Raw genomic sequence first — 22,899 nt, 5'->3', positions numbered from 1 at the left:
TTAAAATTGAAATAGATATGTTAAATGGATATATTTTGATATCTTATCTAATTATATACATTTTCTTTAACCTAGAATTTGATCTGACATAATAAAAAAAAGTATTTATATTTTAATAACCGTGCAATTACACAAACTTTATTAATTATTTACTATGCTTGTTTAATGTAATATGCATAATTCCTTCAGCTTCATTAATTCACTTCATCTAATTCACTTCATTAAATTTTTCACTGATGCTAGTTTTTAAATGTTGGCTAGTATCCTATGTTAATTAGAGTTTTTTTTTCTCAATTAGAATTCTTCTGACACCAAATATAAATGCCTTGGTTACCATTAATAAAGTCAATCAACACAATTAATGATTATGCTTATTCTTTAATAATAAAATGAGTCACACAGACTCTTAACCAATTAAGTTCGAACCACACAGGTTCTCAGTTTCACACAGAAACATACTACAATTAACAAATAACATATTCACTTAGAATCTTAACCACTAAGGTTACCAGTTTCCTCTAGAAACAACATCAACAGACAATTCCAACTGACTAACTCTTCCTTTACATCGAAAAAGTTCGTTGCATTTCGTTAAGGCGAGCGACATCTGGCGTACTATAAGAGAGGCTGTAGTCTCGCATGTTACATATATATATATATATACATATATTGTAAAATCGTTGATATGTACTTTAGCATATAACTGTTATATGGAATAGGTCCTCGAAAAATTTGATTTTTGATCCTTGAAAGTCATTGAAAAGTCCTTGAATTTATTTTTAAAAAATTGAGTGGGAACCCTGTTAAAGTAAAAGGTTTACGTGCGTAGCAGTCAGTGCTTGAAATAATGTTCTTCTTTTCAGGGCAGCTCCGTTCCATCATTCTCGACGCCTACTGCCAGCAGCATCCTCTTCTAATAACCAGTATAGGAAACGCCAATTACCACAAGTACCTTTCTCCAGGATTGATATAGAAGAGCGATACATGAAGAAAGGAAAGAACCCAGCAGTTGCCGTTACCCCTCCTTCTGGTGAGTTGCTGTTACCTCTCATTCTAATTGCTGAATTATTCTTTTCACAAGGTCCCTTAGAAGAATTTATTAGTCCAGATAACAAATAATTAAATTTTATAATTTATATTACCATCATTCTCATTATTAACGCCATTATCATCGGTATCTTTGTATAATTGCAAAGCATCTTTATCTATTTTCTATTAAATTATAAGTTGTTTCATTGTTCTGTCATCCCTGTCTTAGATCAATTAAAGTTTTACCACTCAATATTTTATGCCAGTTGTTGGCATAGTTGAAATGTATATATTACCGGCAAAGTATGAAACGCCGGTATTCTATGGAATGCCTAGGCATTGTATGTAATGCCACATGTTTTTAGGCAAGGTATGAAATATGAGGAGTATTGCATACTTTCCCTTGCCATTGTATATATAGTACCTAGGTGTCCTATAGAGTGACAAATACCATTTAGGCCAAGTATAAAAAAATAAAAAAAAACATCCTGATGAGGTTATTATTTAAATGATGTGCATATCTCAAAAATAAAAATGTTATTCTGAAAAAATAATGAGAGTGCCATTAAAAAATTTTTTTGAAATGCGTAAAGAAAAATGAAAGCTGTACAAAACATAATTTATGCTTTTCTTATTAAAGGAAACAAGATTTTCGTATAAAAAATAAGAAATTAACCTACTTGTTGCAACATGACAGGCTTGAATGACATTTTGGCGAATCTGAGATGTATTTTATAATTTGCTGGTTTCTCATTTGACATTTTATAGAACACCTAGGAAATGTGTGAAATATAAATCGTTTCATACATTGCCGGCTAGTTTTAGGCATTATATACAATGCTGGATTTCAAACTTTGCCAATAACACATACAATGCTCATTTTGAAGATATGTTTGAAATTACTCTAAGTATGTTACAATATTTGTGTAAGCCTTCAGACCAGCTGGATGCATGAAGAAAAAAGCCTGTTACATGCTACCAAATGAGTAGTTCAACAAATGTGACATTGTTGAATTACTCATTATAGTACCCAATTAGTAGTTCAACAAGTGGGTCATTGTTGAATTAATCATTCAATTCCAATCATTTAATACTTTTCATATCAACAGGTGCTGAGTTCCCACAGCGCCGTGGGGGTGGATCACGAATGGCAGCAGCATTGGGGGTGAGCAGCTCTTTAGTTAGTCCCGACGACTCAGAGTCAAGTTCCAAGTTTAGCCTCAGCAGTGCCTTTCACAGAAACAGTCGCACTCTCGGGTAAAGTATTTATTCACGCACTTTACTAACAATGTTTAATTTTGAAGGCTTTATCTCTATATGTTATTGAAAGCCTGCCTTTATGCATGCGCTTTAATAACTTCCAATCGCAAGTTCATAATCTGATTTTCAAATTTAGAATGTCTTTATTTAAAATTGACCTTTTTTATAGACGTATAAGGCTTTTTAATTTTCTTCAAAAAAGTAATTAAAACCGTTAAAATATTTTTATGGAGTTTAGTTCTCAGTGTTCATGTTTTCTGATTTTTTGAGGAGGGCTGGACCATGCCTTTTTATTTTTAATCCTAATGCTCCCTGTCCTTTTTCTTAATAACATTGATGCACCTATGCCATTTTTTTTCCATCGGGTTCAAATCCCGGCAATGGCTGGTTGATTCAAATTTTGCACCTGACTCGCACCAACCACAATGCTGATGTAAAATATTTTCAGTGGTAAACGGATCAAGGGTTAGAGTCCCCTTGCTGTCAGGCTAACCGTTATAGATTTTCGTGGTTTTCCTTTCCATGTAACTCAAATGTGAGTTAGTTCTATCAAAAAATACTCTACATTTTCCAGTAACTGTTTTGTTCTAGTAGTTGGACTTTGAACATAACGTCTAAACAATATCCTATGTCTTTTAAGTAGAATCCTTTAGCAAGTACAGCTACATATATTGGTCAATATTTGATGATTTTTTTTTCTTTTGCCAATCAAATAATCAAATTCACCTCACTTCCTGTGTACTCCACTGAAATATCAGAGTGTTCTGACCAATAGTTCTTTTTCATAACCTTTTAAGGATATAACTTTAATTGCAATCATTTATTTAACAGAAAGTATTAATAAAGTTGATTTATTTGTAGGGAATTCACGGGTCGTTCTTCAGCATATGGGGGACCGGTCCATCCATCATCCCGAGATGCAGAAATGGATGGCAGCTTGTCCGACACAGCTGTTGGACTGGCCACAGATAATAAGACCATGATTCGACGACCCTCCACCTACTCTGCCACCCCCTACCTTTCCAAAAAGAGCAACAGCACTTCACAACTGAGTGTCACAGGTATGTAATTCATTGATGGTACGAATCCACAGATATGTATTTAAATCCATTTTTCAATTGATACCAAAAATATCCTTTAGAAGAGAAATGTGGCTTCTTTATAGATTTAGCATCCTTTATTAGAGTAGTCTTTAGCTGATATGCTCACCTCAATTAATTTAGTCTGTGATAAAGAAATTGATGGGGTAATAAAATTAACAAGATTCCCATGGTCCTTAAAAACTGCTTAATTTTTTTTTGGAATATAAGGGCGCTTAAAAGTACTTAATTTTGGTACAAGGTTTTTAAAGTCCTTAATTTTTCAGCATCACTAGAGTTGATCGGAACAATTTTTCAGTTCAATTTTTTAAAACAAAATACCGTTCTTTTATCACCTAGAATTAGACCACGCATAGAGGATGTGCATCATTTTAGAAAGACAAAAATGAATGTGTTAGAGGGGGCTTCAGGCAGGGGGAAGAAAGCATGTCCTTTTATTAATATATTGGTTCTTGCATACTGCTTTTTTAAGTAAAAGACCCACATTAACCTTCAAAATTAACAAAATTCAAAAAATTAAGTTCTACTGGTAATCTGGTTATAGGAATTAAGTAAAACCCTAAGAAAAGAAGTATCAGAAATAATTTTTGAACTAGAATCCATAAAGAAAACTATTTCCTAAAATCTTGAAGAATTAAATTAATTTGTATAATATTTCAATGTGTAATAAGTAACTAAATTTATTGAAGGCAGTGACATTTTTGTGAAATTCATGATTGTACTAAAAATTAAATAGATCTGTAATAAATAGGGTTGGAAAAATCCCAGCCCACCTATGTTTTTCATCAAAAACCTGGATTTTATTGGGTTTTTGATGAAAACCTCAAGTTTTTTCCAAAATACTTCAATTTTTTTTCCTGCGTACTAAATAAGAATGCATGGTTTGCTTCTAACAAGAAAGTTAAATATTTGTTAATTATTTGTAATTTGTTTAGTTGCAATGTAAAAAAAATTTTAAGTTTTAGACTGTTATGCTATTATTTTTGTTTCTTAAGGATAAGCAGATTGTTATATAATATTTAAATCTACTCAATTAAAAGATCCTTAGATTTTAATAAAATCTTTATTCAGTTAACATTGCAGCTTAATATACTGTTTTTTTTGTTTTGTTTTTTTTTTTTTTATTAAATTTTTGGTTGGTTAAAAATAATTTTGTGTAAAGCTCATCATAAAAGTAAGTATAGCACATTTGTTGTTTAGTTATAATTTCAAAATTGTTAAGTTATATACCGTTTTCAATATGTTTTTCATAAAAAATTTCAATATTTTTTTACAAAACGTTACCTGATAAGGTGATATTACAGGATTATTTTATAATAAAAGAATACCACTTTCAGTTTTCAACTGTTAATTTGTAATAAAAATAAAATATCGAATCATAATAATAGTTAGAGTATATTATGAATGATAGAGGATGATAAAGAAATATTACTAGTAAAAATCTATAAGTGATTAAAATAAAAATAATTTATTAGTATTTGTTAATTAAGGAATGTTATTAATTTTCTGGCCATAGGAATATGTTGATGCCTTTAAAAATCGTTTTAGACCCTTTTGTTTACATGTTTACTAACTGATAAAAAACTAATGATAAGAACTAATAAAAACAAATTGGTAGGAAAATTATGAATCTTCTCAAATGTAATTGTATATTTATTCTATAAAAATTTTCATAAAAATATTTATCACAATGAATTTAAAAAATATATTGAATTATGCCTTTTGAAAAAAATGTGGAATGATTTAAGGTGCTTAGATATTTTACATGGCACAGTTAAGAAAACTATTCTCAATCATAACTCTAATTCAACTTTTTAGTATTAATTATCTTAATATATACCCTTATAAATGAAACATTTTATTAAAAGGAAAGAAAGAATTTTTTTGGCCTAACTGAACATTTAGCAAGATTGGCCCACAAATAAATATGTGATGCAGGTCTAGTAGTGAAATATAAAAACTTGTTGTAATAAATTTTTCAATGTTTTTGCCAAATTTCTTTATTTACTCTTTTTTATATATATATACAGGAAAAAAATTTCAAATCCTAATTTCTGGACTTAATTTTACCATTCAATTTCAATGAAATCATTAAAAATTGAATATGTATTAGTTTCATAGATGACGTTAACCTTTAACAATCTGAAAATGTTTTTTTAAAAAAAACCAACCCGGGTTTGCAAATATTGCCTGGTACTTCTTTGGCAAGCCCTGTTAATGAATGTAATTATACCAGTGCTTACGTTATAATAAAATTGTTTATTATTTTTTTATGAAATGTAAGTAATTGGCACTGTCATTTGTACTATATATGTATATATTCGATCATTAACAATCATTCTATTTTTAAAGTCCTTAATTTTTTCAAGAAAAGGTGCTTAAAAGTGCTTAATTTTTGCTTTTTTAAAGGAGTGGGAACCCTGGAAAAAAAATTTTAGTACTTGAAAAAAAATGTACAGACAAATGTTAAAAAAAAATATTTTGTTAAGCAATTAAAATCAATTATAATTATAAATAAATTGATTTTTAAAGACAATTAATTTTTTATGTGAGATATTCGATTTATGTGTGAAAATTGTCAGGAATGAGTTTATAAAAGTACTTGTGTAATATTTGAGTAGCTTAGTCAAAGAAATTATATTTTTTCAATGGTTGGATCCTATTTTAGTTTTATACAACAATGGTGTAGTTTGTTAAGTCTTAGTCTTAGTTTGTTAGTCTTTGTTAAGTTTGTTAGTCTTAATGGATGAAGGGTGCTAAGTGGCAGTTTTAGACATTTTCTGAAAAGAATATATTTACTCAAATCCTTTCATTAAGATCTTTAAACCTGTTATTTTAGATCTAGAAAGGCTCAAAAAAGTTTTTATCCCTTCCAAAAAATAAAGACTTTACCTAGAGAAGATAGCACTTGACACCATTCATACTGAAAAATGTTTCCCTCAAAATTCTATGCAAAATTCTTCCTTGTTAAAAGAGATAAGGGTTAAAACAATGCATTCCAAAAGAAATAATTAAACATAAAATGTCACCATATTGATTAGATATACTATAAGATACACTATATTAATTGTCACTATAATGTTAATTAAATTGATAAGAAGTACTATATATCTGGCTACGATTCGCTTTCCAAATATATAATTAAAATTTGAAATGAAATGAAAGTTATTCTCAGTTAAAAGAAAAAAGGTTACATCTTTAAAATGCGGAATAGTGGGTACCACATCGATTCTTAGCAAGACTTGAAAAATAATAATCTTTAAAACATAAAATCTATACTTAGAAAACAGTTATTAGTTATAAATCTTTTTTTATATATGAATGCACTTTATTATAAAACGAAAGAATTGAGAACGATACTTATTTATAGAAGAAACTTATACAGCCAATCAGAATCATAATTTGATGATGTGTACATGATGAAAAATAACCTAATCACAAAATAAGAATAAATCACCAACTTTTTATTTATTTTTCAGATGTTTCCAATCTTATATTTAATCAAATCCATCAAAATCAGATTCTTCACTTTGGCGAAAAAATAATTGTTGTAGTTCATCATCGAGTTCATTTTTCATCTCATCAGTGCAGAACCTCATTTTTTTTTCTATTTTAAATTTTTTTCTTCTTTCATACATCAGTTAATCGACAGATTGGTGTCAATTTACGTACTCTCCCAATTTCTTTTTCAGAGGCACGTTTTAATGCTGAAGTGCTGTTTTTTTTTTATTATTCCTTCTATGTTGTATACATTAGTTAGGAAAAGGAGTAGAAATTTTTAATCAGTGTTGAAAAATAAATATGTAAAAAATTTCAACTAATTCTAAATTTCATCTGCAGTAATTGGATCGATGAATAGAATAAAAATATTTTATATTCTAGTTTTGTGACAATTGGAAAATAAAATATTTAAAAAGAAAATGTAGGTGAGGAGGAGCGAGTAAAAAATATATGTACTGGTTTATTCTTAAGTTTCAAATCGGAATTTGTAACCGATTTGTAGATGTCAGATTAAAGATGGTTCTTCCTTAATCGAAAACTTCTTTTATCACCCTATACATAAAAAAAGCTTTCAGAGTGAATATTCATAATTTCGGAAACAAATATTGTAAAAATCTGTTTTTGAATAAATCCGCTGTGATTATAAAATCATCACTCTTAGCTTGGGGGGAATGATTTCTTTGTTTAGGCCATGGTCTATCTTCTGGAAATTACTGTACTAAAAAATTGCTCAGAATCTTCTTTCCATAAGAACTTTGATGCTGCACCCATTTAAGCTCTTACACTAGTAAATATTCAATATTTCTTATGGCCACCAAATAATACACATTTTCTTTTCAAAAACTAATATTTTTTTCCAATTATTAAACATCTTAGAAGGCTAGATTTAGTACCGTCTTTTGGCATGTGCACAACTGGGCAATCTCTATAGGACCAGGGCATTTGCAGACGATAGGATGAAGTCTCAAAACATACTTAGAAATTGCAATACTACTTAGTGGCCACGTAAATTTGTTATTAAATTTATCTAATGAAAATAAAAATTGCAATGTTTCCCCTTTGAAAGTTGCGCATTAAAAATATATATATATATAATTTAAATATCTATCATTTAGTCATTTGCAGCCATTCGTATCATAATAAAAATTGTATTTTAAAGAACTTTAACCAATTAAAATATAGAGCTGAATAACAATATCTATAGCTATATCGCTTTAAATATCTATATCTGAATATAAAAAAATTCAGAATTCAGTCACAATATGATATTTATGTTATCGAATCTTAGAAATTATTAATACGCTAATTTTATATTTAATTCTAGCTATAAAAAAAAATTTAAAAAGGAAAGAATGGAAGAAAGAAAAATTTAAACCTATTTTGTCAAATTAATGAAGAAGAAACAAATTTTTAGAAAGTAAATTTTCTTTGGTACTGTTATGTATCGAGGGTTTGTGAAAATTTATTCACAGCAGTGTTTATTTTTGTATATTAAGCACCGTAATATTTGTAGCACATATTATCGCAAATAGTTAAACATCATTGGTGTCAGCAATATTTGACGACTTTTCTATGATTTTCTAAAACAGAGTACTACTTTTTCAATTTAAAGTTTAAAGGTTTGTGGGTAAAATATTTTTACTGTGCAAAACTGAAATATTAGAAATAGGTTATGCCAAGTGCTCAATTTTTTCTTTAAAGAGCATTTTTTTTTTCTGCATTTATGAGTAATTTTCCTTCATTAAAAACTATATAAATGGAGTATTTTTTTCTCTAAACAGTGAAAATAAATCAATAATAGTAGCTTTTCAGAAAGTGAAATGGGTTGAAAATTAAATGTTAATAATTTATTAGTAATAAATTGATTTTAACTAAACATAATTTTTAATAAAATAAAAAAATAAAAAATTTTTGATTTATATAACGAATTATTTAAATTGAGCGGATTCCATATTTTTATATATATAAAGAAAAATTTTTTTGGATGTATTTTAACAAGCCTGATTCTTTCCTATTGAGTCTGTTTAATTAATATGTTTCCATTTAAGCAATTTATTTTTCTTAGCCCTGAAAGAGCCTTTTTTTAATGTTAATTGCAGCCTTTCCGATATCTTTTCTGATGATTATGTCACATAAAATATGAATGAAAAATTATGATGAGCACTGAGCAGAGGTTTGGCACCTAAGATATAATTTCAAGGACATTTTATTTACTTAAAAAAAAAATCATTTGGCAATGACTCGTAGACGACAAACTTCTTTCAATTTTTTTTAAATCTTAAGTATGGACATGGTTTCTAGGCAGATATTTAAAATAAAAAATGCTTAAATTTAGCAACTTTTTTTTAAAAAAAATCAAAAACTTGAACTTGATAATAACTTGAAGAAACAAATTAGCAGTGTCATCTCTAATATTACATGCAATTCAAATGGGAATTTTTAAAAGTATTCTTTAAAAAATTATCCTTAGGTTTTCATGAAATTCTTAAGTATGTAAATTATGATAAAGGTATAAGATAGTTAGATATTTTAAGTAAATGATAAAATTTGAATTAGTTTAAAATGTTTGTTGTGAATTTTATTTAATTTCATTATAATATTGTTTGGGGGAATATAACTTAAGTTTTTAAAAAAGGTATGAAATAAATTTGATCTATTTGGTGAAAAAAATTTTCTAAATGAATTGGAATTGAAATATACCCTTTCTTATCATAAAATGTGATGTGTGTGTGTTCTGTAAAAAGGGAACAAGAAGAGGATTTTCTTCAGACTTCGTAATGATTCCTCGTCTTCCTTTGTGGTGCGTCGGAGCGAAGAAGTCTTGCCGGATTTCAGGGCCGGCAGCAGTAGTGTCTCCTCCGATGGCAGCATTAGCGGGGACAGCACGACGTAAGTCCTCTTTTCACCTTCTCATGTACAAAAACAGTGGCCCACTTTCTCCTCAATGTCTTCTTTGTGAATAAGGAAGAGTCTTCCTATGAATGTAGTAGTCAATTTCAAAACTACTCCATGCTTCCTTTTTTCAGTGATTCATTTACTCAGAGTTTTGTCTTATCTGTTTCTTTATGGTGTCACTGTCTTTCTGAGGAGGTGAAATTGATTTAATATTAACAATTACGTGTGAAAAAGAGGCGAGTCGGGGCTGATCGGATCGAAGGGGGCGATTAGCTTAAATAATATTGTCTTCTTGCAGGCGGAGACCGACTTTCTGGAATGACACCCTCACCGACTGGCACGGTCAAGATCAATGGGCGACTGTAAGTACTTGTGGCCACCGCACACATACACATTTGCACATCCGCTCGAGGTGGATTTCTTTTGCAATTCTACTTGACTCACGACTAGTGTGCAGAGTGAATCAAGTAGGTATTAAGAAGAAGTCCATCTCGCTTTGTTCATGGTCCCGCTTTGTCTTTTGTGGTGGCGCTTGTTCGACTCAATTCGACTGTCAGTACTTTTTTTTCTTTCTTGTATTCCTTCTCCTAATTTGCACGTGCCTTGGGTGTGCTCTCTTTTGCCTTCTACTCCTTTTAAAAAGCATGTCTCCCCCCTCGCTCCGAATGCCCCGAATCACTTCTCTGTGTTGTTGCTTTCCTCTTTACCTTTCTTCATATTAATTTATAGTGAGTGCTGTTTGTGTGACTAACATTTCTTACTCAGTGAAATGTATTGTAGAATGGGTTAGCTAGAAACAATAGCCAGAAATTTTATTTATTTATTTGTTTTTTACAATTTTGTTCAACAGTAAATTTGTATTATATTATCCTTAAATTGACATTTCATCTTTTTAGAATCTTCTTGAGTTCTGCAAAATCATTTAACAATAAAAATGCATAAGCAAACAATGTGATAACATTGATATAAATATATATATATTGATATACACACCCTGTAAAAATCAAGATTTTACTGATACTAAGTTTCTTTAAAGTAAAGAAGTCTAAGTAACAACTTTTTCTTGTAAGTAGTAACTTATATAAAGAGTATAGCTTGTCAATTATTAGATAATTTAAATATTTAATAATGATGAAATCACTCCATCCACCCAGCTATAGATCAATGGGTACTAGCTTATCTGGTAAGTANTCTTTAAAGTAAAGAAGTCTAAGTAACAACTTTTTCTTGTAAGTAGTAACTTATATAAAGAGTACTTATCAATTATTAGATAATTTAAATATTTAATAATGATGAAATCTCTCCATCCACCCAGCTATAGATCAATGGGTACTAGCTTATCTGGTAAGTAAAGGTGGCCAGTACGCAATGTTGATCACATTACCACTATCATATACACATGTCATGTATTGTTTACACTCTTCTTGTACACCTGTTCTGGGCGATATCGGAATTTTTAATATTGTGATATATTGTCAAAAAATATACATATTTCACAATATATTGCAATATTTTCAATATAGCTTCTATATTTGCAATTTTTTTTTAAAATTGCTCTATATTTTCATTACTCAAATGTAGAAAAACACATTCTTCTCTAAACACTATTATTAATCATAATTTTAAAAATAACAGACTAATTATAAAAAATTTTATCTATAAACTGAGAGTTGAAAAATTATGTTTTTGTGTACGTGTACATATATATAAACTAAACTACGCATTTATGATTTATGCTAAGATTGCCGATGGTACAAAAATTTTAAATGGCTGTTCTTTGTTTAAAAAAAACTACGAAATATGGTTGTTGATTGAATGATGTCAAAATGTTGTGATAACTACTACTATAAAAATGCTTATTCGAGAAATGATGTTTAAAAAAAAAGTGGTTATATAAAAAAGTGTTAAAAAAAAGTATTTTTATAGTTATCTCCTAAATTTTGAGCTTATTGATACCCTATCGACTCCTCTCGACTTAATGGACTTAAGTTACCTTTTTTTTAATGTTTGTAGCTGTCAGTCAGTTTTATCTAAGATAATTGTGGCAAAAATTTGTAGGTAGATATATATTATGTTAAATCGCATTTTGTATTTTACGTATTAAAATTATGTATTTTTCTTTCTTTTTTTTTTTTTTTTTTTCTTTTTTTTTTTTTAATAATGAACAAATGATGTCTCAAAAGTTTTGCTCTTCTCGACTCAAGTAAAAATGCTACTAAATGTCTGTTTAAGAAAATAAAAAATGCTTCTAAATGTCTTAAATTTTGGCTCTCAAATTTTAAACATTGTCTAAAAAAATAATTTATTGACTGTTTATGAACAATTTATTGAATTTTGATGAATTAATGTATTGTTGATTTAAANGAATAAATGATTTGTAACTTATAAAAATTACATAAACATTCTAACGATGTCTCAAAAGTTTTGCTCTTCTCAACTCAAGTAAAAATGCTTCTAAATGTCTTAAATTTTAGCTCTCAAATTTTAAACATTGTCTAAAAAAATAATTTATTGACTGTTTATGAACAATTTATTGAATTTTGATGAATTAATGTATTGTTGATTTAAAGTTACTCTCCTAAAAATTTTCCTATACTTATTTTTTAAATCACTTTTGAATTTAAGGAAATACTATAAAAACAACCAATTGTTCATCTTTTTTTCACAAACTAAACATTCTTGTCACAAATAATAATTATAAACTAAAGATATTAAAATACTGAAGGAGATTTCTTTTTGTGTTTGGCTTTTCTAATTATGAATTTAAATTTCTGAAACAATAACGTCAGAAAAATTGTTAATCGAATTTAATTAGCTTTTTTGTTATCCATATAGAAAATCCATTCTTGTAATGTGTGATTTGATTTTTAATAAACATAAATTTTCAATATTTATTAATTAAATTCAATGATAAAATCTGATTAAATTTCAAAAAAATACTATCTGTGCACTAAAATAAATGTCTTGATATATCTGTCAATATACTTAATATATCGCCAACTCCATCAAGTGAAAAAGTGCCGAGCAGAATTCAGTACCTTTGTTCCTGAACCGTTAAACACTGTAGTCTGTTAAAATTATTAATCACTAGTACTTTTTCATGAAATAGATTTACTCATTGATTCACAATATTATCATCTGAGAATATTTTTTATTATTCATCATGTGTCGTTATTTTTGGGCATTTATCGTATGTCTGTTTTTTGTGATATATAATGTTAGTAGGTATTTATCCTGTTAATGTTTTATCTTGAAAAGATTTTTTTTAAAATTGTTTTCTCGATGATCGAAAAATATGAATATTTCACTATAAATCCATATATTGCCTAGCACAGGGTGCGTAGCGTTTGTAAAAAGTACTTAAAGGTGCTTTTTTGGGGATTTCGTTTTTAAAAGCTTTTAAAGGTGCTTTTTTCAGCTAGCGTTTTGGAAAAGTGCTTTTTTTTTTCGAATATTTTTTTTTCCTTCCCTTCAGTGATATCTGGTGGATCCCATGCATTTCACGAAAAATGGGGAGTTTGCCACGTAATAATTCACGCGGACTTCATGTCGTACCAACTTTGTGACTTGCGCATGCGCGCACGCTTGAAACCGAAACCCGAGTGCTCCAATTCGGATAGAGAATATCAGATCCTTATGAAATGTTTTTCTTTTTAATTTATTTTAATTTTGTTCTTGTTTATTTTATTTTACTTCTAACACTTGTTTTGGCTTAGAGGGTAAAGGTACTTTTGTTCTGAGTTCAGGGTCAAGTTGAATTCACTCGGTGATGTGGGAAAGTACTGATTGTTTCGATTTACGCCCGTTTCTTTTTGGTTTTTTCTTAACTCTAAACTGTTTATAAAAATTTTTTGTTTTTCAATGATATCATTGATTAATATGAATTTTTTGAGTGCTTGAAAATTTTTGTAAAGTGCTTAAAAAGTTTTTAAAAAGTGCTTATTTTTGATTCAAAGATTTGGCTACGCACCCTGCTAGCACTCTTTTGGTATTTTTGATATTTATAAAGTTTAAAAAATTTCTTATTTTTTAATTATAAGTATTAATTTAGTTACTCACTGAACATATAAGGTTTAAGACAATGAGATTTTTTATTGCACTATTTGCAGTAATTTGACTTACCTTTTACTAAACTACTTACAATTGTTAGATGTAAAAAGAAATTGTTTTTTTCTTTAATTTTTTGTTTCAGTTCCTTATTGCTATTTTAATTTTATAAAACTAGATAAGACATTTTATTGTAGTTCAATATAGATAAATAGTTTAAGACTTTATCGAAAAATTGTATGAGATTATATTAAAAAAAAATATTAATAATTTCTTTTGTGTAACATTTTAAGTATATATTTAAGGCATTGTTGTTTGATTATAATGAACTATTATCGATAAATTAATTGTTTTAAATTAAATGCCATTTTCAATGGCAGTTTTATTTTTAGCAAAATTTCCTTATAAATATGATTGTTTTAAATAATTATCATACAGCACCCTTTCCTTAAAAATTCTACTTAATTTTTCTTTAATATAACTTAAGCAGACTTTAGACGTCTAAAAAGAGTTAAAATAAAAACGTCAAGGCTGGAATCGAAAATGATTCCATTGAATTACAAACAAAGACGTATAAAAGACAAAACTTGTAGCCAAACTGCGCATAGAAAATCACTTCAATTTATACACTTGGATAGAATTATTGAAAAAAACTGCTGACCTCTTAGAAAACTTTGAAAGAACCAATAATAATTGAATTAATAAATTTGAAAACAAAAACATTTAAGTATAATGCTATGATTACAATATTCTAGCAGTTTCTATCCCACCCATTTTACAATGTCATTTTACAAATTGTCATATTTAAACAAGCAACAGCAAAATGATCTTTACTGTGCTTTCATGTTAAAATAATGGTTAACTTCCATATTCTTCTCATTTTCCATTATTGTAAAGATAAAAGGTGGTTTATCCAAAAAGCTTTTATCCTTGTTGATAATATTTGTTACTAATTGTACCCATTAAAATACTATCTTGATTTTTAAGCAGAAAACTTCTTGAGATTCAAGAATACCAAATTGTATTTATTTTGATTTTTAAAAATAACTCATGTGCTTAATCGAAAGAAATGCAAATATAATTAAATCAAATTTATAACGAATAATTTAAATTATAATTGTCACTTGTTATAGCTTATAATCAATTACTTTGTAATTACGCCAAAGGCGAGAAATTTTATAGTTAAAATTGATCTTATTTTAATGAGTATTTTCAAAAATAAATGTAAATATTGGCAAAAAAGCAAATTTTTTTTTGCGACTTTGAATGTAGAAATTGTAATTTTAAACAAATGATGGAGCAATTTTTTTTTATTGATACTTTTTTTATTACTAAGGAAGGTTTTGAAGCAACCATTTTACCTGAATGCTTTCATAATTCAAATATAACAATGTAATTGGAAAAAAAATTACTCCATGTTTTTTCATTTATTTCATATTATAATTTTTTGATGCTCGTTTTTCCTAAACTTTCCAGTATTGTAGCAGGACTCTGTCGATTGTATATTTTTATTTCTTATGGCGGACACTTTATTTTTAAGTCATTTAAATTTTTGTAATTGTTGAACGGCCAAATTGTTTAGTTTCTGCTTACCTTTAGTAATTTTAAAACGAAAATAACGTGATATTTTATTTTTTTATGTTTAATTATTTTTTGTAAAAATAAATTAAAATTGTGTTCTTTGTAGATGGGGATCGAGACTTCTCCCGGAAGCGGGCGAGGGTTTCGTGGAAGGATTAGGCCCAGGTCAGCTGGTAGGGAGACAAGTTCTTGCCTCCCCCACTCTTGGCGAGATTCAGCTGGCCATTTGCGAGAGGAAAAGCTGCCTAGAAGTGGAGGTGATTCGAGCCCGTGGTCTCATGCCCAATCCAAATGCCAAAACTCTTCCAGGTATTCTGCCACTTGAGTTTTTTTTTTAATGACAAAACTAGAATTACTTTTATTTTCATTAATAAACTGTGCATTATTTCAATACTGTGAAACAACCTACTCAGGGGCGGATCCAGAAATTTTTCCTGGGGGGGGGGTCATAGACTCAGATTCCCCCTTATGTCCCCTTAAATAATTTTTGAAATATTTTATTTCTTTTGCAAACTGATAAGAAAATTATTTTTTTTATTTTATTTTTCAATTTTGGGGGGAGGGGGTCATGACCCCTATGACCCCCCCTCCCCCGCTGGATCCACCACTGAACCTACTTCAATATTGTGCATTATTTTAGTAATTGAATTTTAAATTGCTAAATTGAAACTTTTCACAAAGAGTACAATATTTAAACCTTATTAAAATGAACTTAATAACTGATTCTTTAATCCCTGTGTACATATTCTTAAATTGCTTCCGTGATTCATAACCATTGCCGCTTTTGAAGATCGTATGCAACAGTATTTTTAATGATGCAACTCATCTATTAATTTTAAGGTAAAGATACAAAGCCTATTAAACAACCGTCTGGGGTCAGTGGGGGACCTCTGAAGGGTGAATGGGTAGTAGTGATTGGGAGGGGGTGAGCTGCTTGACAGTGATGCATAGGAACTCATTGAAAGTCAAAAGGAAAGAGGTGTACGAACTTCACGCTTTATTTAGAAACTTTTCGCTTTATTTAGAAACTTTTCCCCCTATGGTGTTAGAGAAACACGAAATCCTCTTAATTTGTAACAGATTTGTTGAGATGGACCTTTTAATTTATTTATCAAAAATTCGGGACTTTTGGGAATTTATTTTTGAAATCCCAGCATCTAGTAAAACAAATACTTTTTTAATAAAATTGCAATGTGTTTACTGTTGACTACCAAACGCAAATTTGTTATATAATTAAAATCGCACCATCATAAATACCCAAATTACTGAAAAAAATTTGGATAAAGCCAACATTGTATAATGCTTTCTGTTAATCACTGATATTTTAATGGTAATGTTATCATTAGTTCATAGAAATTTTGATTCTTGAATGGAAAAAAAAGACTAATATTTCTATCATTTAATAAGCTTTTTATAGGTTTTTCTCATTAAATATTTTATTTCTTTCCATTTTGTTTTCCATTATTCTGTTTGGTGTTTTTCAGTAATCAATTTTATTACAGTGTGCTTTTTATTAGTGAATGTTAGAGAGTAGATAAAATAATTTAAAATACATTATATTAATAATGTATCTTTTAAACTTGAACGAGGAAAGTTGTTTTAGACTTTGTTTTACTGCAGTGAAAAAAATTTTAAATCTTAAAATTCCTATAAAAATTTCCATTTTATGCTCAATTTAAGAAAACTGAATTCAATTCTATCTAAATTTATGATTAACGTAATATAATGCATACATTAAAATGCCTTTTTGTATAATTTTAAATGCTATACAAATATTTTAAAAAAATAATAGTTTTTTCTCTTTTTTTTTTCAATTTTGTTTCATTGTATTATATTTGCATCGTTATAGTAATTTCGTTCTTTTTGGTATTAATGTCCTATTACTTTTGAGTCTTAAATTTGGACACAGTATATCTCGTTAACAAATTATTGAAAATTTACTCAAGGCAGTATTTTGTGACAAAAGGGTTCATTTTGAATGTGAAACTCTTCCTATTTAATGTTGTATTCAGCATTTGTTATACAATCCTCATTAAAATGGATTGGATATTTTATTTTGCTGTGCCCCCAGAAATATCTAAGTACCAGTCAATAATTCGTTTCTCTTTTGTATATGGGATGTTTCATAAAGTACGCCCTTAATTTACATGTATTGAATCTCTACCGAAAAAATCAGTACAAAAAAGCATACATATTAGTTTTGAATGAATAAGTAAGGAAAAAAGCAATGAGAACCAAATTGTCTCTATAGAACATGATTGTAGATGTTTTGAATAATCTGTTTGTCTCCTCCAGCAATTAAACTAGTTTCATGCATGTGTCATCTACTACTGTGATTTGTCACATAGTGTTTTTGTTTTTTTCTTGCGATGTGTGTACTTTTTTGTTTTCTTCTTTGATTCATTATTCATATTCATTAGAAAGGGACTTTACGTAACACTTTGTGTATGCAAGTTACAAATCAAAGCATATAAATGTTTAGTAATTAACAATAATAAAAAATTATTCTTTTCATTAACTAAATTTTGGACAATTATTAATTGGACACAAATTTTTTTCTTCTGTTTTTTTATTCTTATTCCTACTTACTTAAGCTTTTATTTGGCCTTTAAATAATGCTTTGGTTTTACTTCAAGCAGTTTTTTTTTAAATATTAATTTGATATCATTTTTTTTATCTTTTTGCATGCACTATTTTACCCACTTGTAGTTTCAACATTTTCATAAAAATCAGGGATTTTTTCTAAGTACAGTTTTAGTATTTAGGGAGAAAATTAGGACTATCTACATGTAGAACCACTGGTGGGATTATAGGTTGTTTTAATATCTTAATGTTTATAAAAGTTTGTACTTTAGCATAAGTTTTATTTTCTTGTAGCTCCTTACGTGAAAGTGTACCTCTTAGACGGGGGCAGGAAATGTGTTGCTAAGCGAAAGACAGCCACTGCAAGAAGGACATTGGATCCTCTCTATCAGCAACAATTATTATTTTCAGAAGATTTCAGGAACTGTGTCTTGCAAGTAAATATCATCAACTCTCATGAACTGCTATCATATCAAATGGGGGAAAAAATCTATTTTTTATGGGGTGGGCAAAAATAAGAAACAAAAAAAAACTTTTATCAATTGAATTTCTATTCCCATTTCCTTCTTGATACCACTTTTCTCCATTAGACAAGGTGCATAGCATTTTTAAAAAGTGCTTTAAGGTGCTTATTTTTTATTTGCGTTTTTTAAAAGCCCTTAAATTTTCTTTTTTTTTTCAATTCTGAATTTATAAAAATTGCTTAATTTTCTATCTTTTAGAAAGAGATTTTTTCTTTGCCGTGTCGACTGTCATTTTAAATTACAAAAAGCGCATGATTTTCACAATTTTTTCTGAAAAACTTATCAGAAACTAGGTATTTTATCATGATTATGTAAAAATTATGAAAATGTTTTTTAATTTTATTGATTTTATGTTTATAAATTAAAAACTTTCAAACGATAGAAAAATATAATTTTTATTACTGCACATATCCTAATTATGTTTTTTTTTGTTTTTGGAAAGTGATTAAAAATGTTTTTTGGGTGTCTGAAAAGTACTTAAAAGGTGCTTATTTATTATTGTTTAGATCTAAAAAGTATAATAAAAGAAAACTTTATTTAATTCTGATAGTAAAATAAAAAATATAATTCCATTTCAGCATACGAGGGGTATCCGAAAACCAATTTCCGTTAAGCACTTTACAAAAGAAGTTAATGATTATTACGGAGAAAAAAACGTTTTAGTGCATAATTAAATGCAGTACTTAGGTAATTTTTCATTTTGCTTACATTTTAAAAAAAAATTCTATATCAAAACAAAAAGCTGTTATGCTACTGTTGGCTCCAAGAAATTCTGTAGATTCTTAACTATTAAAGCTAAGAGCTTGCAACTTTATTTTTAACTTGCCAAATACTCGTTCATTATACACAATTATAAAACGAAATAGTAAACAAGCAATAAATCAAAATTAATACTGATCAATCATGCACGTAACTGAAATGTGTAGAGATGTCTAAGCTGATGTCACTTCATTTACCTGCCTGCTGAAATTTCATCTATGATCAATCAGTTACTAGTAGCAAGTAGTTGGAATCCGTTTCATTTTAAAGTAAGCAACTGGTTGCTATCAGCAAAAACATTACAACAATCGATTGAATGATGGTACTCAAGTGATATAGAACATCTTGAACATCTCTATATAAAGACAAAATTAAAAAAGTTCAAATACTTATTTTTATTATTATTATTTGTTTCCTTCCCTGGGACTTAATTTATTAGATTGAGAAAAGCACGCCCAATTCATTAAAATAAAGCAGTGATTCTGCTAGACTTTATAAATTGTGAATCTGTAGAATCTGGGACATCCAAATTTCTGTCTCTTTTTACTAAAAGCAGGTCTTTATTAAAAATATGAATTTTCCCCTTTATCCATCTATTAGTATATGCTTTTATCGATTGTATCTATTGATCGACAAAACAATGCATTTTGAATCAAAAATAGTTATATTTGAACTATCAAGGCTTTTAATTAGGACTGTTCAAACACCTGTATCAAAGAATCATTCTAATTTTCTCCTTTGGCTATTAACTACAATGAAAAAGACATTTTTATATATATATATATATATCAGGAGTTTGTTTAGAAGAATTTGGGTCCGTTAATGGATCCTTCACAAAATATCTTTTCATAAAAAGGGACCCTTCAAAAAAAAATTTTATCTTTTAATCAGACCCATCTCAAATTTGTTTATCTTCATTATTGTTTTGTTAATCAAATAAACTCTTCCTGGGGGGGGGAGAAAGACAGTTTGACACAAACTAAGTTTCCCTTAAGTTTAAATTCCAAATGTAGTATTCTAAGAAAATATTTCTACTTTTACAAACATTGTGTGTGCATTCTTATTAATATTAAATCTTTTTTTTATAAATAAATAATTAATCAATTTATATTTATTCATAAAATTAATTGATAGAATATTATGAAAATAAAAATAAATTTCTGGCAATTTTTTTGAATAAAATATTATAAATTTAAGAATTGTTTAAGTTTACTTAATGCGTAACATATTAAAAGTGATATATTACTAAGTTGTGTTATTTAAAAATGTGAGTGATTTTGTTTCCATTATTAGTCCAAAATGAATATTCTGTGCTGAGCAATATAGACTAAATACCAAATATTTGTATGTCGCATCTCTAATTTAGTAGCAGCAATTGTTAAGCAGAATCTTGCATCTATTTACAATTTAAAAACTTCTTGAAAATGTTTTTAGCAATTTTTGCAACAGGACTCTATTTGCACAAATTCACAAAAGCAGGACTCTTGTTGAAAGAATGTGACTTAGCACTTATTTTATAATCACAAATTATGAATAGTTTTTTCACACTATTACAAAAACAGGACCTTTCACAAAATGTCTAGACAGACCCCTGTATACATATTCAAAGTTTGGTTTTATTTTGCCTTCATAAATCTGTTGCTATGCAATTTTTTTCCTGTGTTGGGGAATTATGCTTCATAACTTATTTTTCATGTCACCTCTGATATTGGGAGTATTTGACGTGTTATAGCGTGTAAGCGGAATCACTGTAAAAATTAACTATCGACGCTACAAATGAAGCTCTTGAATGTAGCCAACCCATTGTAGTAAAAATTAACAACAATTGAGAAATTTTCCTCATGAGCCACGTCGTGTCACGTCATTTTATTTTACCAACTACTGATTTTACATTATTTAGGTAAATAAAAATATGTTTCAAGAGAGTGTAACTGCAAACTAAATAAACACAGGTAAATACCAATTTAGTTGCATCCATTTATGCATTTATATTTTTTTACTTGAATTTACACAACATTACGATTAAAAAATAATTCATTATTAAAGAATATACAATGATCTTTTAGTGTAACTCTTTTTTTGATTAAATAGAGATGAGATAGCAAATATCTCTAATGTTATATTTTAAATAAATGAAGAATTTGCTTCCAACTTAATTTTCAAAAATTTGTAATGGTAAACTTATAAATTTTATTTATTTATTTATTTTTTTGCACTTCCCACCCAAATGTGTAAATTGAAATTTCTGACTATTTTTAGAATTGGGAACTAAAATTCTCCTTTTCACCTGCTATACAAATTTTGGGACCCTAGCACACCGCTTCTCAAACCGTTATACGAACTCCGTTTTCTGACATCCATAACAATAATAAATTCTTTTATTATTATGAATGATGAAGTATATGTCCTTTACTTAAGTATTAAAGCAAATGGCTGAACGTACTTAATTTATTAGTTTGCTTAATGCTTTAATATTCTATCAAAAATTTGAATTATAAAAAATAATTTCAGCATACTTGCTTCTTTAATAATTTATATTCCTGTCTTTAATCCATTCACATTATGTTATATCTTGAACTCAATTTTTTTATAGCAGCCTTTGGCATAATTTTTATTTATTTTGTGTTTGATAATATTTTGTAACTGTCTCATATATAAGAAACTTTATTAAAACCACAAATTTTTATCTGTTAAAAATTTTCCTGTCTGTGTTTAAAAGTCTAAACATAAATTTTTAAATTTTGGTGCTTTAAAAGTTTATTTTCTTTACTTTAAAAAGTAGTCTGCATTGTAAGAAAAAAAATTTAAGTTAAGTTTATGATTATTAAGTTTTTTAAATAAATGTTTTTCTTTCAGGTGACAGTGTGGGGTAATTACAGTAATATAGAACGTAAGGTGTTTATGGGTGTGTCCCAAATAGTGCTTGACGATATTGATCTAGCAAAAGGAGTGATCAATTGGTATAAACTCTTTCACCAATCATCCCTGGTCAATAATCTGACGACAAGCAATGACCGCAGCTCTTTTCTCTCTTTGGATAGTTTTGGCTGACAAACAATAACAACAACCATTATTTCCTTGTTGCCTTTTACTCTCTCTATCTCTCTTTCCAGACGAGACACACACACACACTGCTGATGGCCACTGCTCGGAATCTTCGCTTTTCGAGGGAAGCGATAACTTTTGGTGGGCACTCTTGATAAGAAAGTGTCCACAGCCTTCCTCTCCTCCTCTCGAACTGTGACACACTTTTTTTGACTTTCATATTTTTCAATAAAAACAAATCATCCAAATAAAAAAAAAATGTAAATATTTCAAACTGTCTCTCATAAATATTTTAACTACGATTCAGCACTTTGTCTCTCATTACCAACATAATTGATGTTTCTGTCTGCACTACTGAGGTATGATATGCCACATTCTTCGAATGTCCTTACCAGTGATGTTTTTGTCTGCCCTGTGTCTCCCATATGTCATACATTTTTTGCAATAGGTACAAACAAAGCCTAAGAATCCATCACGTTAAAAACCCCATATATATGGATTAATTTGTACGGCAGGTATAAATACAGTCGGACTTCTATTTATCGAACTTCCATTTTGAGAATTTCTATTTTATG

The 22,899-nt window shown here is 28.4% G+C and overlaps 1 protein-coding gene across 9 annotated transcripts in view; it reads left to right on the top strand.

Moving 5' to 3' along the window:
• LOC107449379 (regulating synaptic membrane exocytosis protein 2) overlaps positions 1 to 22,626 on the top strand; it is a 93,209-nt gene extending 70,583 nt beyond the window's left edge. For 4 of the 9 annotated variants that reach the window (XM_071178230.1, XM_043043237.2, XM_071178234.1 and 1 more), the window contains exons 14-20: positions 864 to 1,030; positions 2,139 to 2,286; positions 3,151 to 3,350; positions 9,635 to 9,779; positions 15,520 to 15,722; positions 18,291 to 18,433; positions 22,136 to 22,626. In XM_071178230.1, the coding sequence (XP_071034331.1) occupies positions 864 to 1,030; positions 2,139 to 2,286; positions 3,151 to 3,350; positions 9,635 to 9,779; positions 15,520 to 15,722; positions 18,291 to 18,433; positions 22,136 to 22,330 (1,201 nt within the window). In that variant the 3' untranslated portion in view covers positions 22,331 to 22,626. Of the gene's footprint in view, positions 1 to 863; positions 1,031 to 2,138; positions 2,287 to 3,150; positions 3,351 to 9,634; positions 9,780 to 10,083; positions 10,253 to 15,519; positions 15,723 to 18,290; positions 18,434 to 22,135 lie in introns of all 9 variants that reach the window. The other 5 variants (XR_011636321.1, XR_011636319.1, XM_071178233.1 and 2 more) reach the window with 3 other exon arrangements.
• Positions 22,627 to 22,899: the final 273 nt, after the last annotated feature.

This window comes from Parasteatoda tepidariorum, chromosome 3 (assembly GCF_043381705.1).
Source record: "Parasteatoda tepidariorum isolate YZ-2023 chromosome 3, CAS_Ptep_4.0, whole genome shotgun sequence".
NCBI classification, from domain to species: domain Eukaryota; kingdom Metazoa; phylum Arthropoda; class Arachnida; order Araneae; family Theridiidae; genus Parasteatoda; species Parasteatoda tepidariorum.
This window is presented reverse-complemented; position numbering and strand designations above follow the sequence as displayed.